The sequence below is a fragment of the Enhydra lutris genome, unplaced genomic scaffold, assembly GCF_002288905.1.
Source record: "Enhydra lutris kenyoni isolate GAN:26980312 unplaced genomic scaffold, ASM228890v2 scaffoldscaffold26, whole genome shotgun sequence".
NCBI classification, from domain to species: domain Eukaryota; kingdom Metazoa; phylum Chordata; class Mammalia; order Carnivora; family Mustelidae; genus Enhydra; species Enhydra lutris.
Genome location: NW_019154110.1, coordinates 6928107 through 6940460, shown reverse-complemented (window position 1 = coordinate 6940460; position 12354 = coordinate 6928107). Strand labels below are relative to the sequence as shown.

The following is a 12354-nucleotide window of genomic DNA, read 5'->3' as shown; positions in this document are numbered from 1 at the left end:
CCCCACCTCCCCACCTCCCCACCTCCCCACCTCCCCACCTCCCCACCTCCCCACCTCCCGTCGCCGTCGCCGCAGCCGCCGGCCAGGGAGCCAGGCCAAGCTTCAGAGTTTACCCAGGAGCAGTGAAGCATATGAAAAAGAAGAAAGGAACACACTTATTTTACATCAATTATGTATGTGTGAATTGGACAAACTGCATTTCCAGGACAATTGCCCGTCTGATCCTTGTTCCCAGCACTCGATTTCCCTTCTAGCTCCCATGACCATGCTCTCCCTCTCCTTGATGGAGAGAGGCCCAGGATCTCAGTGAAGGGGGTGGGGACCTTCAAGGACCCCCGTAGGCAGCACCTGGAATGCCACTGTGGTGGAGAACTGCCCAGTCCAGAAGATCTGAACTGGGATCTAAGGAAGGCTCCCATCCCTGGCCCCAGTGTCCTCTTTCTGTCTTCCAAGACAGAAGGAGCCCTGGGAACTGACCACATGGCATGCATGGCGGCGGGGGGGGGGGGGGGGGGGGGCAAGCACAGGCAGCTGCCCCTCCCCACTTTGGGGATGGTTACCCGGCCTCATCTGCTGGGTCCTTGCATCATTACCCAGCTTCTGAACAGAGATGAATTAATGAGGCTACCCTGCAGCTTATGGCTCAGCAGAGCTGTCCCCACCCAAAAGCCAGAGCCCACCTGGGAGCTCTGGCCCATTATGGATATTTACTGCCCCATAAATTAGGTCCAGGCCTGCAGCTGCTGAGGTCAGGAGGTGAGGTTATGGGAGTAGCAGCTTTCTCTTCCAGCTCTCCTTTCTTGCAAATGAGGATGCTAATTCTTCCCATAGAGAAAACCATCTCTCACCAGTCCCCTGACTTCTCCTCCTGATTCTGAGACACAGATTTTTGGCCAATATCTTATTACGTTCATTCTCACACACTGACCCTAGAGTGAGTGTGATTGGTCTCGTGTAACAGATATGGAAACTGAGGTACACAAAGTTAAGCAACCTGCCCAGAGGCTCTCCCAAGTGAGCGGAGCAGGGCACCATCTGGCCTGCTCAAGCTGGGGCTGGAATGGATTTTCAGACCTCAAGCCTCCCTGGGAAGAAGAGAGAGCAGTTCCTGAAAACCAGGTTCTGACCCTCCTGTCCTTGGGTCTCCCCACATGGAGGCACGAGGGAGCCTTGGGCTCCCCTGTGATAGGGCCAGCCCAGGCTTCTGACAGCTGGAGAAGCTTCCGGGGTTGTAGGATTCCCAGCTGTATTATTTCTATTCTTTCGGCTCCCATGGAATTGGTCTAGGGGGAGGCAGCTCGTCCCTCTCAGGAGGCTTCTCCCACCTGAGCATCCCTCCTCCCCATTAAGTCAAACAGCTGAAGCCAGCTCTGAGGTCGGCAGGCTGGTTAGGGAGCCAGAACACCCTTCCCTCAGCAGAGAAGTGGGCATCCTGGCTTGAGTCCAGGCTGAGTGGCTGGATAACGGGCATATTTCCAGAAGCCACCCAACTCTCTCAACACCTGGGTTGGAGGGGAAGAGCTCCCAGACTGCCCACCCCCATGCAGGAAGCTGGGGTTGGGTGGGCAGTGAGGGGTGGGGGCCGGCTCTTTCCTCAGGGCTTTGTCTCTTTCCACCCTGAGAGCCTCTTAGAAGACCCTGCTGCTCCTTTCCAAAGCCCCCCAAAGAAGACCTTGGAGACTCTAGAGGGCAGCTGGGGGCTATGACTCAGAGGCAGGTCCCTTGGGTCCCCAGGAGCAGACGAACTGCCCGCTGACTCATCCAGGCACAACCATCACAGTGCCTGGGGACTAAAGCTGAGTCATAGCCACAAAGGCAGGCATCCAGGCCCTGGAGGGGTGGGGGGAGACAGGTAAGGAGGGGTGGGACTGGGTGCAAGCAGAGGGCAGGGGGTTGACACCTGCTCCAGCCCTCCCTTTAGCCTATACCCATTTCCACCTGCTGCTTCTTCTGGAAACCACAGAAGGGCCCCTTGTTCCCCAGAGATGAGAGGATTAAGAGATCCAGAGAGGAGGGGAGTGGGAGCTGGCCAGGGAGGATAAACGGTCACCAGACACTTTCGTCTCCTGGGGCCCTCCACCCTGTTCCAGAAGCCACCCGAGGCCTTGTGGACAAACTTATACTCCCTCCGCAGAGGGCCCTCATTTGCTTGGTGTCTCTGGGCAAGCCCTGCCCCCTGGGGCCTTAGCTTCCTCCTCTGTAAAGAGGGAATAGCACCACTCACCTCACAGGGCTGCTGAAAGATCAAAATGAGATGAGGACCTACGTGCATGCAGTAGGTACTCAACAGTTGCTCCCTGAAAGAAATATTTGCCGACTCAAACCTGTGATTTGCTTCAGAAAAGCTGGCGGGACAGAGCTGGTGGCTACCCCTAATTGTTCACAACTCAAGATATACACGGGCTCATTTCTGTAACACAGAAGAGTGCCCTATGCTCACGGGAGGCCACCAGGAACTGCCAAATGGGACACCAGGAGGAGGAGCCTGGCTCTGGGCTCCTGATGGCTGGACCCTTCACCCTCAGCCATGCAGGCATCCAGCCAGTGAGCCGAGGAGACACCTGGGTGCCACTCGCATCCCAGGCAGCCTTTGTCCCAACGCTTCCCTTCTTTCCCTACAGAAATTTCGGGAAGCATGTGGAAGAAGCCAGCTCAACAGGGTACAAGGAACCCTAGACTGGGGATCTGGACGCTGATTTGCCACCTAGAACTATTACGAGTCCAAGGTTCTTTTGAGGACAGCATCCATTCTCTTAAATTCCAGGAGCAGGACATGGCGGCCATGTTTACTGGGTGCTCACCAAACACCATGGCCGGTGCCACGCACACGCCATCCCCCAGGCCTCACGACAACCCCGAGGGGAAGGGGGTACTCTCAGCAGCTCACAAATGAGGCAACAGGGGCCTGGGGAGGTCACCTGGCTTGCCTCCTCCCACACAGCTGGGAGCAAAACTGGGACCTGAGCCAGGGGTGTGTCCTCCCCACTGCCCTAGTCACTCAGGACGCCAAGTAAGCAAATGGAAGGTTGCAAGGCCTGGTGGCAGGAACACAGGTCAGAGGGAAACAGAACTGGGCTCTAGTCCCAGCTCTGATACGACTGCACCGACTGACCTCAGAAGGCCGCTGGCCTTTGTTTCCCCGTTTGCAAGATGAGCAGATTGGACTGGAGGCTTCCACCAGCCTTCTCCTAACCTCGGGTCTTCGAGGTGGGAGCAGCCCCAGAGGGGCGAGCATGAGCGAGGCGACCCCCGGGTCAGGGCCTGCGTGCGGAAAAGACATTGGAACCCCAGACAACACACACGGGGCTGTCGTCTGCTTGAACGCGTGTGCGCCCGTTATGGGGCAGGCAGCATACGATCTCAGCTCCCTTGGCCCCACCGCTCAACTGCCATCCATAGTGGTCAGGGATAAAAGGGTTAATTCAGCATGACTGCCAAGGTCACTGGGGCAGGAGCAGGATAGGAAAGCTGGCTTTGTGGTGGAGGGACATCCATGGCCCATGGGCCCTGGAGGCCACCTGATAAGGGGCTAGAGGTGCAGAGCCCGAGCAAGGGCTCCAGTCAAACCTGTGGCTTTGTCCTTCTCTGGGAACCTCTTTCTGCTGGCTAATCATGTGTTCCGGGGAGCCCGCTGTCAATGCCCTGTCTCCAAGGCAGGTGTTTTCTCTGTGGCCCTCACTAATCCATTCAATGGCCCTGTGTGAACCTCTTTTCAGCTTCCAGAACTTAAGCCAGCTTGCGTGAGAACTGCAAATGAGGTAGGTTTTGGGGTCAGGTCGAGGGAAAACCACAGGCTGGAGAGAAGGGGGCCGAGCAGGGGAGACACTTGGTGGGGAAAGCCAGCAGGAAAACCCTCTGGTTTCGGAAGTGGCTCTCTTTCCAGGAGCCTGTACTGGGAAGGAGCTGGTTTAGAGAGGCCGCTGCTTTCCCTGGGGGGCCTGGATCTCAAAAGCTGTCCTGTGCATCTTCCAGCAAATTCTGATTCCCAGTTAAGAGGCGGTCGAATGTCCACTGGTATCAGACACTGCAAAGAGTCTCTACTTCCACTTAATTCCCACCATTGTTCCTAGAGTTCTACAGCACTGTCCTTGTTTTACAAACAAGGAAATTAAGGCTCAGGGAGCTAATGCCACTTGGCCCCAGTCTCAAAGGCAGTCAGGCTTGGAGCCAGGTCCATCTGACTCCAAATCCAGGGTTCGGTACCCAGCAGGCTCTCTCAGTTGCTCTACATGCTGGCTATAGCACGTTTATAATTTCAGTGGTGGGACAGTCAAAACTTGTCTGCTCTGCTGGGAGATTAGCAAAGTTGGGGCTGTTATGGGGGGGCCTGAAAAATGTATACTCCCAGTGTGAGGGAGAAAAAAAAATTAGTTCTAATCCTTTCTTTTCCTTTTCACTCACCTGAGCTCGAAAGCAACTGGGCTTTGTTAACAGAACTCTGCTCCAAACACTTTTGCTTATTAAACATTGGCAGATCTTGAAGGTATTTTAAGGGTGAACCTGGAAATGGCTTTCCCACCTTGGAAGCCCTTGATGGGTTAAGAGCTTAACCTAGACCTTGACCTTGGATCCCTGCTGGCCCCTCCCTGAAGTTCGGGAAGGGACGGAGACTGTCAAAGCATAACCAGAAAAAGAGGATCCTATGGAACAACATAAAGCAAGGACTGAAGGGCACATTGTGCAAAATTACAAACACCAGTGCGATAGATGAGAGATAAAGAATAAACTGACCCACCCAAAAAAATTTTTTACCAAGTGTTAAATTTTCCAAACACATTAAGTAATGTTTCTTAATAAGTGCTGGCATAGGGCGCCTGCGTGGTTCAGTGGGTTAAAGCCTCTGCCTTCGGCTCAGGTCGTGATCCCAGGGTCCTGGGATCAAGCCCCACATAGGGCTCTCTGCTCAGCAGGGAGCCTGCTTCCCTTCCTCTCTCTGCCTGCCTCTCTGCCTACTTGTGATCTCTGTCTGTCAAATAAATAAATAAAATCTTTAAAAAATATTAAAAAAAATAAGTGCTGGCATAACTGGATTGGAACAAGGTCTGGTTGGAGTAAAGGGTTAGATGATTTCTTTAGCCACAGAAAATGCAGTAAGAAACAGAAGTGCATATTTATAAGATCTAAAGAGGGATGCAGACTGGGGCGCCTGGCTGGCTCCGCTGGAAGAGAATGTGACTCTTAGTCTCAGGGTTGTGAGTTTGAGCCCCATGTGGGGTGTAGAAATTGCTTACGTGAATAAATAAACTCTAAAAAAAAAAATAAAGAGGGATGAAAACTGTCTCAGATCCAAAGCAACAGGAGGAATCATGACGGAAAAGCTCAACAGATTCAACTACAGAAAAATCAGACATTTTGTACCACGATAATACACTTTGACAACAGATTCATATTTGAGTAACTCTAAAACATAATCCGGGGCGCCTGCGTGGTTCAGTTGGTTAAATGTTTGCCTTCGGCTCAGGTCACGATCTCAGGGTGCTGGGATAGAGCCCCGCGTCGGGCTCCCTGCTCAGGGGGAGCCTGCTTCTCCCTCTGCCACTCCCCCTGCCTGTTGTGCTCACTTGCTCTCTCTCTCTCCCTCCCTCTGTCAAATAAATAAATAAATAATCTTTTAAAAAATGATAAAATAAAATCTAATATTTAGGAAAACCATTCAGATCCCAAGCTCATGAAAAGATAATCCCCTCAAGCAGATGTGGAAATAGGAAACAAAACATATGATGGACCATCTGGGGGTTGAAGTAATGACCTCCAGGTTTCCTGCCTACGGTAATTTCCCGGGAACCAGGGGGAAGAAGTCAGAGGTGGGGTAAGGAGGGCTGCCGCGCTACTCTCCTGCTTGAGCAGGCCAGCCTAATTCCCAGAATATTGAGTGGGGAGCCTCCAAGGGACTGGGGTCGCCTGTTTTCTTCACTTCCAACTCCCACAAAAGGCATCCTGACCATTTAGTTGAGGGATGACCACACAGGACCAACAGGCCAAGATCATGACTTCTAGCTCTTGGGGTTTAATTAGCCTCCTGCTACGTCAAAGCTACTCCATGCGCTGAAGAAGCAGACAGCACAGAGGGAACCGGTGCAATGCCATCCCTAAAACCTGGGGGAGAAGTCTTAGCAGGTCCCAGTTTGAAACTGGATAATCATTGGGGTTCCCTTAACCAAGGAAGGAAAGGAGGACCTACTGGTGCCAGCTTCTCATCCCATCGACCTCTGGAAGGTGAACACATCAGCTCACAGGGACTCCAACAGGTGTCATGAACCCCATCCCACTGACCACAGTTGGACTGGTCAGGGCTATCTATGTCTGGATAAGGTGGTTGAGGGGACTGCCTCAACCTCCAGTCTAATGTTCTTTCCTAAGTGCCCCAAAGTCCCCAGTCCTCAAGTCCTACCGTTAAGCAGGCCCACGGGAAGAGGCAAGGGGAAAACCCTTCCTAATTCTGAACACCCTCGCCCGTGAACTTGCATACACCTTTGTGAAGCTTCATAGCTATTCTCCAGTTAGTGCCCCTGGGGAATGGTCCCGGGGACAGCTTCACAATGTAGGGGCAAGGAACACAGAGGGACTGGATCTTTGCCAGAGGTCAAGCCCTGCTCAGGAGCAGCTCTCCTTAAACACAAATCACCCATAGGAAGGAAGGTGCCCGAAATAGGCTTCTCCTTCTTCTTCTTCTTCTTTTTTTTTTAAGATTTATTATTTTATTTTATTTTTTATTTTTTTTAATTTCACAGAGAGAGATCACAAGTAGGCAGAGAGGCAGGCAGAGAGAGAGATAGAGGAGGAAGCAGGTTCTCCGCTGAGCAGAGAGCCCGATGCGGGACTCGATCCCAGGACCCTGAGATCATGACCTGAGCCGAAGGCAGAGGCTTAACCCACTGAGCCACCCAGGTGCCCCAAGATTTATTATTTTAGATGGAGAGCGACATGCGGAATCCTCGCTGAGTGCAGAGTCAGATGTGGGGCTTGATCCCATGCCCCCGAGATCATGACCTCATCCCAAACCTAGAATAAGGGGCATAAGCAACGGCACCCCTTAGGCGCCCCCAGTAATAGGCTTCTAACACCACATGATGGGCGGGGAATAGACATAAGGCAGAACTTACTGTGAAAAACAATGGCTTGCCCAGAGTATGTTGGGAGTTTCTTTCCTAGAATTAATTTTATGTGTCTAGCACAGTTTCCCGGCAGGCCTTCCTGGAACCAGGGGGATGCTCCCTGTGACACGAGGGACCTCCCTTCGGTGGAGGAAAGTGGACTTCACAGACCACCTGCGAATATTAGTTGCTACACGTTCTCTCCACACACTCTCTCCTTTCTCCGCTCCAAATTCTTCCTACTAAAAGTTTTCCTCCATTCACCCAAATAGCTCCTTTTAAAATGTAAACATACACAGGAAATTAATCAAATGAGAAAGACAGACACAGAGGGAAAAAGAATGATACACTTTGTTCTAGGTCCTGCTTCTAAATCTGGCGGGAGGTGTGAAGGGCTGGCAGCCTGCTGGTCCTGGTGTCGGTGGCAGCAGGCGGCCCCTCCTGCCTCAGGGCTGCAGGCCAGCAGCTGCTGCGCTCCCGGGAACTGGAGGGAGAGTGGGTGGCGAGTGGGAGCAGAGGGAGAGCTACGCTGCCCCGCTGGGGTGGGAGCCGGGAGCCTGTGGATGTTCCCCAAACCACAGCCAGGCCTCGTGCTAACGTGGATGACATCGGCAAGCAGCCCCCCAACCCTCCCCAACCCCTCCTGCCATGACTTTCCAGCTGTAATTCTGGGTCTCAGTCCCACTCGGGTCCCTGCATTTGGTGGGTTCTTGGAATCGAACTGGTCTGTCGCCAAAGCTGTCATTTCTGCCAACAGCCCACCCCACCCTGATTTTCCCTTTTGCCGTCCAGGTTCAGCATCTCAAAGTTATTTGTGCATTTCGCCCATCCACACGGGTCCAGGGAGATCTTCCAGTTCGCCCATCGCCACATCCCTCTTCCTTCCCACTCTTGACGTCCTCCATGTCCATTCACGGCAGCAGGTCCCGGTCTCATTCCTGCAATCCACCCTACCTCCATCCCACTGGCACACAGGACCTTTCCAAAGCATTGCTTGGATCCCTGTTGCAAAGACTTTCAAAGGCTTTCCCTGCCTACAGCAGGATACGGTCTGGTCCAAGCTACTTTGTCAGCTTCATCTCCTTGCTCAACCCAACAGGTTCCCTCTGGCCCAACCAGCCTGGGCTCTTAAAGTTGCACAAAGTTCACAGAGCGATCATGCCTACTGCAGGACCACAGCACTCACTACTCCCCCGCCTCATGCTGGGACATCCCTTGCCTCCTCTCCTCTGCATAGGGGAATGGGGGGGGGGGGCGGGGATACACAAAAACTCTCAGGCCCGAAGCAATGAAGAACCTGTTTCCTTGCTGAAGGTCAAATGTCCATCGACAGATTCCAAAGTTGGTATTCCCACCTCCACTCCCCACACCTAGACGCTAGGAGTTGCAAACAATAACATGCATTTCCCATAACTCTCTCATCCCTGCCACAAAGTTAGAGTCAGCCTGCAAAAGAGCCCATACTGTGAGTCACCCTCCAAGGACAGCACGGAGTAGACTTCAGTAGTGGCCATGGATCTTTTGAAAGTGGAGGTAAAAAAGGAGCGGGAGAGTAACTTAAGCCCTTCCCCCACACCCCCAGTCCCGGCTGGAACCCACCCCCCTCCCCGCATATAGGGAATATCCCAGGCTTTCGGTATGTATTGTGCAATTTCTACATGTTATAAACCCAGCTCTGGTGAGGCAGAGTTGGGAGGAGGAGGGATCGAAGGATCTCTCAGGGGAGCCCACCGCCTACTCCTGAAACCTGGAGAGCAGTGGAGAGCACTGTCGATCACTCTCAGAGATGCACTAAGCCACGCCCCCACCGCACGTCACCGTCTCAGGAGTGCAGAGCTAGGGAAGCCCACGCAAGCAGGGAGACTGATTGAGGGGAGGGCTGGAAGGAAGTGGGGGGATTTAACCGCTCACATACCTGATCAAACAGGACTTTCCAGTGCTGGTAGAGAGAGAGGCCATGCAGAAGAGGAGGAAGAGAGAAAGAAACACACACTTATCACCACGGACTCTCTAGCCCCCTGATATTCCTGACAGAGCTTCCCAGCTGCTGCCCAGTCTCAGGAACCCGCGGCAGGACACCAGGGGAACCTGGGAAGAGCTCCCCAAATCAGTCTGCACTAAGCAAAGTGAGGGAACTCAGGTTGGGGAGGGGGAGATGTCCCTCTCTTGGGAGACCAGCAGGCTGGAGGAGGGATAAGCTAAGCGGAACAAGGGTGATTCTCAGCAATTACTAAATAAAGGCATCCAAATCTATCCAAGGGCCTCTAATAACTTCTGCCTAAAGCTCGTGTCCACGACTACTCCCACACCTGGGAACCCACCTTGCCGCAACAGTCTAGACCTGCTGGGGGTCAGAGACCTCCTACTCAGGAAAACTCAGCCCTGAATGAACACTAACCCTTGCCTGAAGTTTGGGAGGAGGGGGTCTCCGAAATGCACTGAAATCTAAACAGTCTCTCCAAGGCTGAATCTAAGTGCCGAGTGCACGAGGTACAGAGCTGCGGAGCCAGAAGCAGGTGAGAGGTTTAACCAAGGGGGCCAGCGGGGAGGCAAGAGGTTAAGCGGCCCTGGGGCACATTCACTGGTAGGTTAAGGGTCCTGGCTTCTCCATTTCCCTACCCTGAGAGAGGGCAGAGTGTCTCTCCAGTTTTTCACCTCTATATGCAGGTTAACCTCAGGAGGGAGTAGCTTAAGCAATCCCAGTTCCTAGGACTCCCCAGTGCCCGCTCCGCCGATGGCTCCACGGACCACAGGGAAGGAGACTCCAGCAGCAGATGGCAGGGAAGCCCTCTGGGGCAGCCCCTCCCCATCCTCGCCCGGGGGACCATCGCTGGCATCGACACGGTCTGGGAGTCCTGGGCTCTCTTCTGGAAGCAACACCGCTCCCAGCGCTCTTCCCCTCCCTCCTCCCGCCGGGTTCAGGGACCGGGCCGGCTTGAATTTCAATCAGTGTCGCGACAGGGCAGGTGCAGGGAGGGAGCTAATCCGGAAGCGAAGGAGGGGGTCGCCAGACCGGTCAGCGCTGCCGGGTTCCGGGGACTCTGCGGCGCCCGCTCCTTCCCCGGGCTCAGAGAGCCCGCAGGTCGCGAGTGGGAGGGGAGGGGGAGTCACTGCTGTGACGCGGCCGCCTCTGCGGGAAAACGCCGTGTCCCGGGCACTGCACCAGCCGCGGAGTGGGGGCTCCCGCGGCCGACCAGTCCCCAGCGCAGCGGCTGGGCTGCGTCCCGCAGGGAAGCCGCGGAGCCCGAGCGGGGGGTGGCGCGCGCGCGTTTGGGGGAGACCGGTCCCTCCGCCCCCTCCCGCCCGCGGGGACCCGGCCAATCCGGGGCTCTCCCGCGTCACCTTGAAACCTCTAAGTTGCCCCGCGGGGGCGAGACGGAGGCAGCTCCCCCTTAAAGCCCCCCAGAAAGTTTGCCCGGGCGGGGTAGGGGGTACTCACGTCCTCCGGCGCCGCGGGCCGCCGCTCCTCGGCCTCGGGTTCCAGCTCCTCGATGCGCTCCGCCTCGGCGCAGGCGGCCACTGCGGGGCCCGGGCTGGGGTGCTCGCCCATGTCGACGCGGGGTCCGGGGCCAGCAGGCGGCTGCGGGGCTCGTCCCGGGGCGCCGGGCTAACTTTGCGCCGCGCCGGCAGCGCAGCTCCAGGGGCTCTGTGCGCGCCGCGCCGCCTCCGCGCCAGCCCCGCCGCCCGCGCCCGCCCCCATGGCCCCGGCCCCCGCGCCGCCGCTTCGCCACCCCGGGACGCCCGGGCCCTCGCAGCCAAACTTCTCCGCGCTTGCGGCCCCGGCGGCCTCCGCCTGCGCCCCAGCCCCCACGCCCGGCTCCGAGGCGAGGGCGCCCTTGGGCCGGCCCCGGCCCCGCAGCTCACCGCGCTCCCTTCCCGCTTCCCGCGGCCCCCGCTCTGCGCCCGAGTCTCCTCCTCCCCGCGGACTCCTCGGGGGCGGCGCGCGGGCGGGGGCGGGGCTGCTCCCGGGGACCGCCGTCCCCCGCCCCCGGGCACCACCACCAGAGCCAAATCGGTCAGAGCGGCGCGGCCCGGGGAGGGGAGGGGGCAGAGCTGCGGCTGGGTTGGCGGGTAAGTGGCCGCACCACCCGGGGCTGGGGGTTGCGGAGGGGAGTGCTGTGCTGTCAGTGGCCCCATTACGGCCAGCCTCCACCCCGGGCCCGGGTTGGTCTCGGGGTCGGGGTGGGGTGCAACGCCCACTTCCCAAAGCCACTGGGTTAATGATCCCCTCGGAGGCTGCAGATACGCGAAGGAGGCAGGGGTGAGGCTTTCCCTAAGTTGGCAAGGTCGGGGTTAACTGGGAGTGAATTGGGGGCGGGATGCTGGGAGGACAGGATCCTGACACCCTTCTATCTCTCTTCGCCTGCCCTCAGTCTCAGATTTTGGGAGGTCCAGATACGCCCAGTAATTCAGGGATGGGAGAACTCAGGAGATAGGGACAGTCGGGACCCCAAATCCTAAATCTTGCCCTCTCTACAAGAGAGTTATGTGACCGTGCCCTGGCTTCATTTGACCAGGTTGACAGAGGCAAGCCCAGAGAGGTGCCCCAACTGGGAGAAGGGAGGTAAAGAAGCTAAAGCAAGTAGTAATGAAGTTAGATCAGAGAAAGAGGGGATCTTATAAAAAAAAAGGGGGGGGTTGTTGATTCCTGTGGGAAAGCCCTCCCAGGAGATTGTCTCCCAGAAGCAGAAGCTCTGCTTGCAAATTGGTCCAGTGGTCAGCTAGGACAAATGCCACCTCTCCCAACAGGGCAGGGGCTCAGTCCTGGTCAGTCAGTCCCCTACCAGTCCTTCTCCCACCACCCAACATCCACCCACTCACTGGTCTTTGCTCCTCTCTCTCCCTGTCAGAAAAGGAGACTCTTTTCCAACAGTGAAAGTTGCAATTAATATTCTCATCACCATAGAGCAGACACCCAACCCAGCCCCAGAGTCCAACCTGTGACCATCTCACCCAACAATGACTATTCCCCTTAAACACAGAGGAGGAAATTAACTCCGTTCTAATTAGGTGAGTTTGCTACAGACACCGATTTTCATCTCGGCTTCAGAAAGTGTGATCATTTCAACTATTTTTGTTTCTCACCACCCTCCCCCATTCCTACTCTACTAACAAGTCAAGATCCTGCCAAGATTTCCTTGTAAATAAAACTGTCTGCACAGGGTGTGATTTTGAAAACAGCCTTCAGGGGGACAGAAGAGAGGCCTACTTCTTTGTGGAAAGACACGGGTCTGGAAGGACAAAAGGAAGCATGGAACCC

At 55.7% G+C, this 12354-nt stretch overlaps 1 protein-coding gene across 1 annotated transcript in view; it reads right to left on the bottom strand.

Annotated features, from left to right (window-relative positions):
- LOC111151765 (rhomboid like 3) overlaps positions 1-10644 on the bottom strand; it is a 47321-nt gene extending 36677 nt beyond the window's left edge. The window contains exons 1-2 of the mRNA XM_022509949.1: positions 10534-10644; positions 9010-9033 (exon numbers count right to left, since the gene is read on the bottom strand). Of these exons, the coding sequence (XP_022365657.1) occupies positions 9010-9033; positions 10534-10644 (135 nt within the window). The remainder of the gene's footprint in view (positions 1-9009; positions 9034-10533) is intronic.
- Between the last annotated feature and the right edge of the window lie 1710 nt (positions 10645-12354).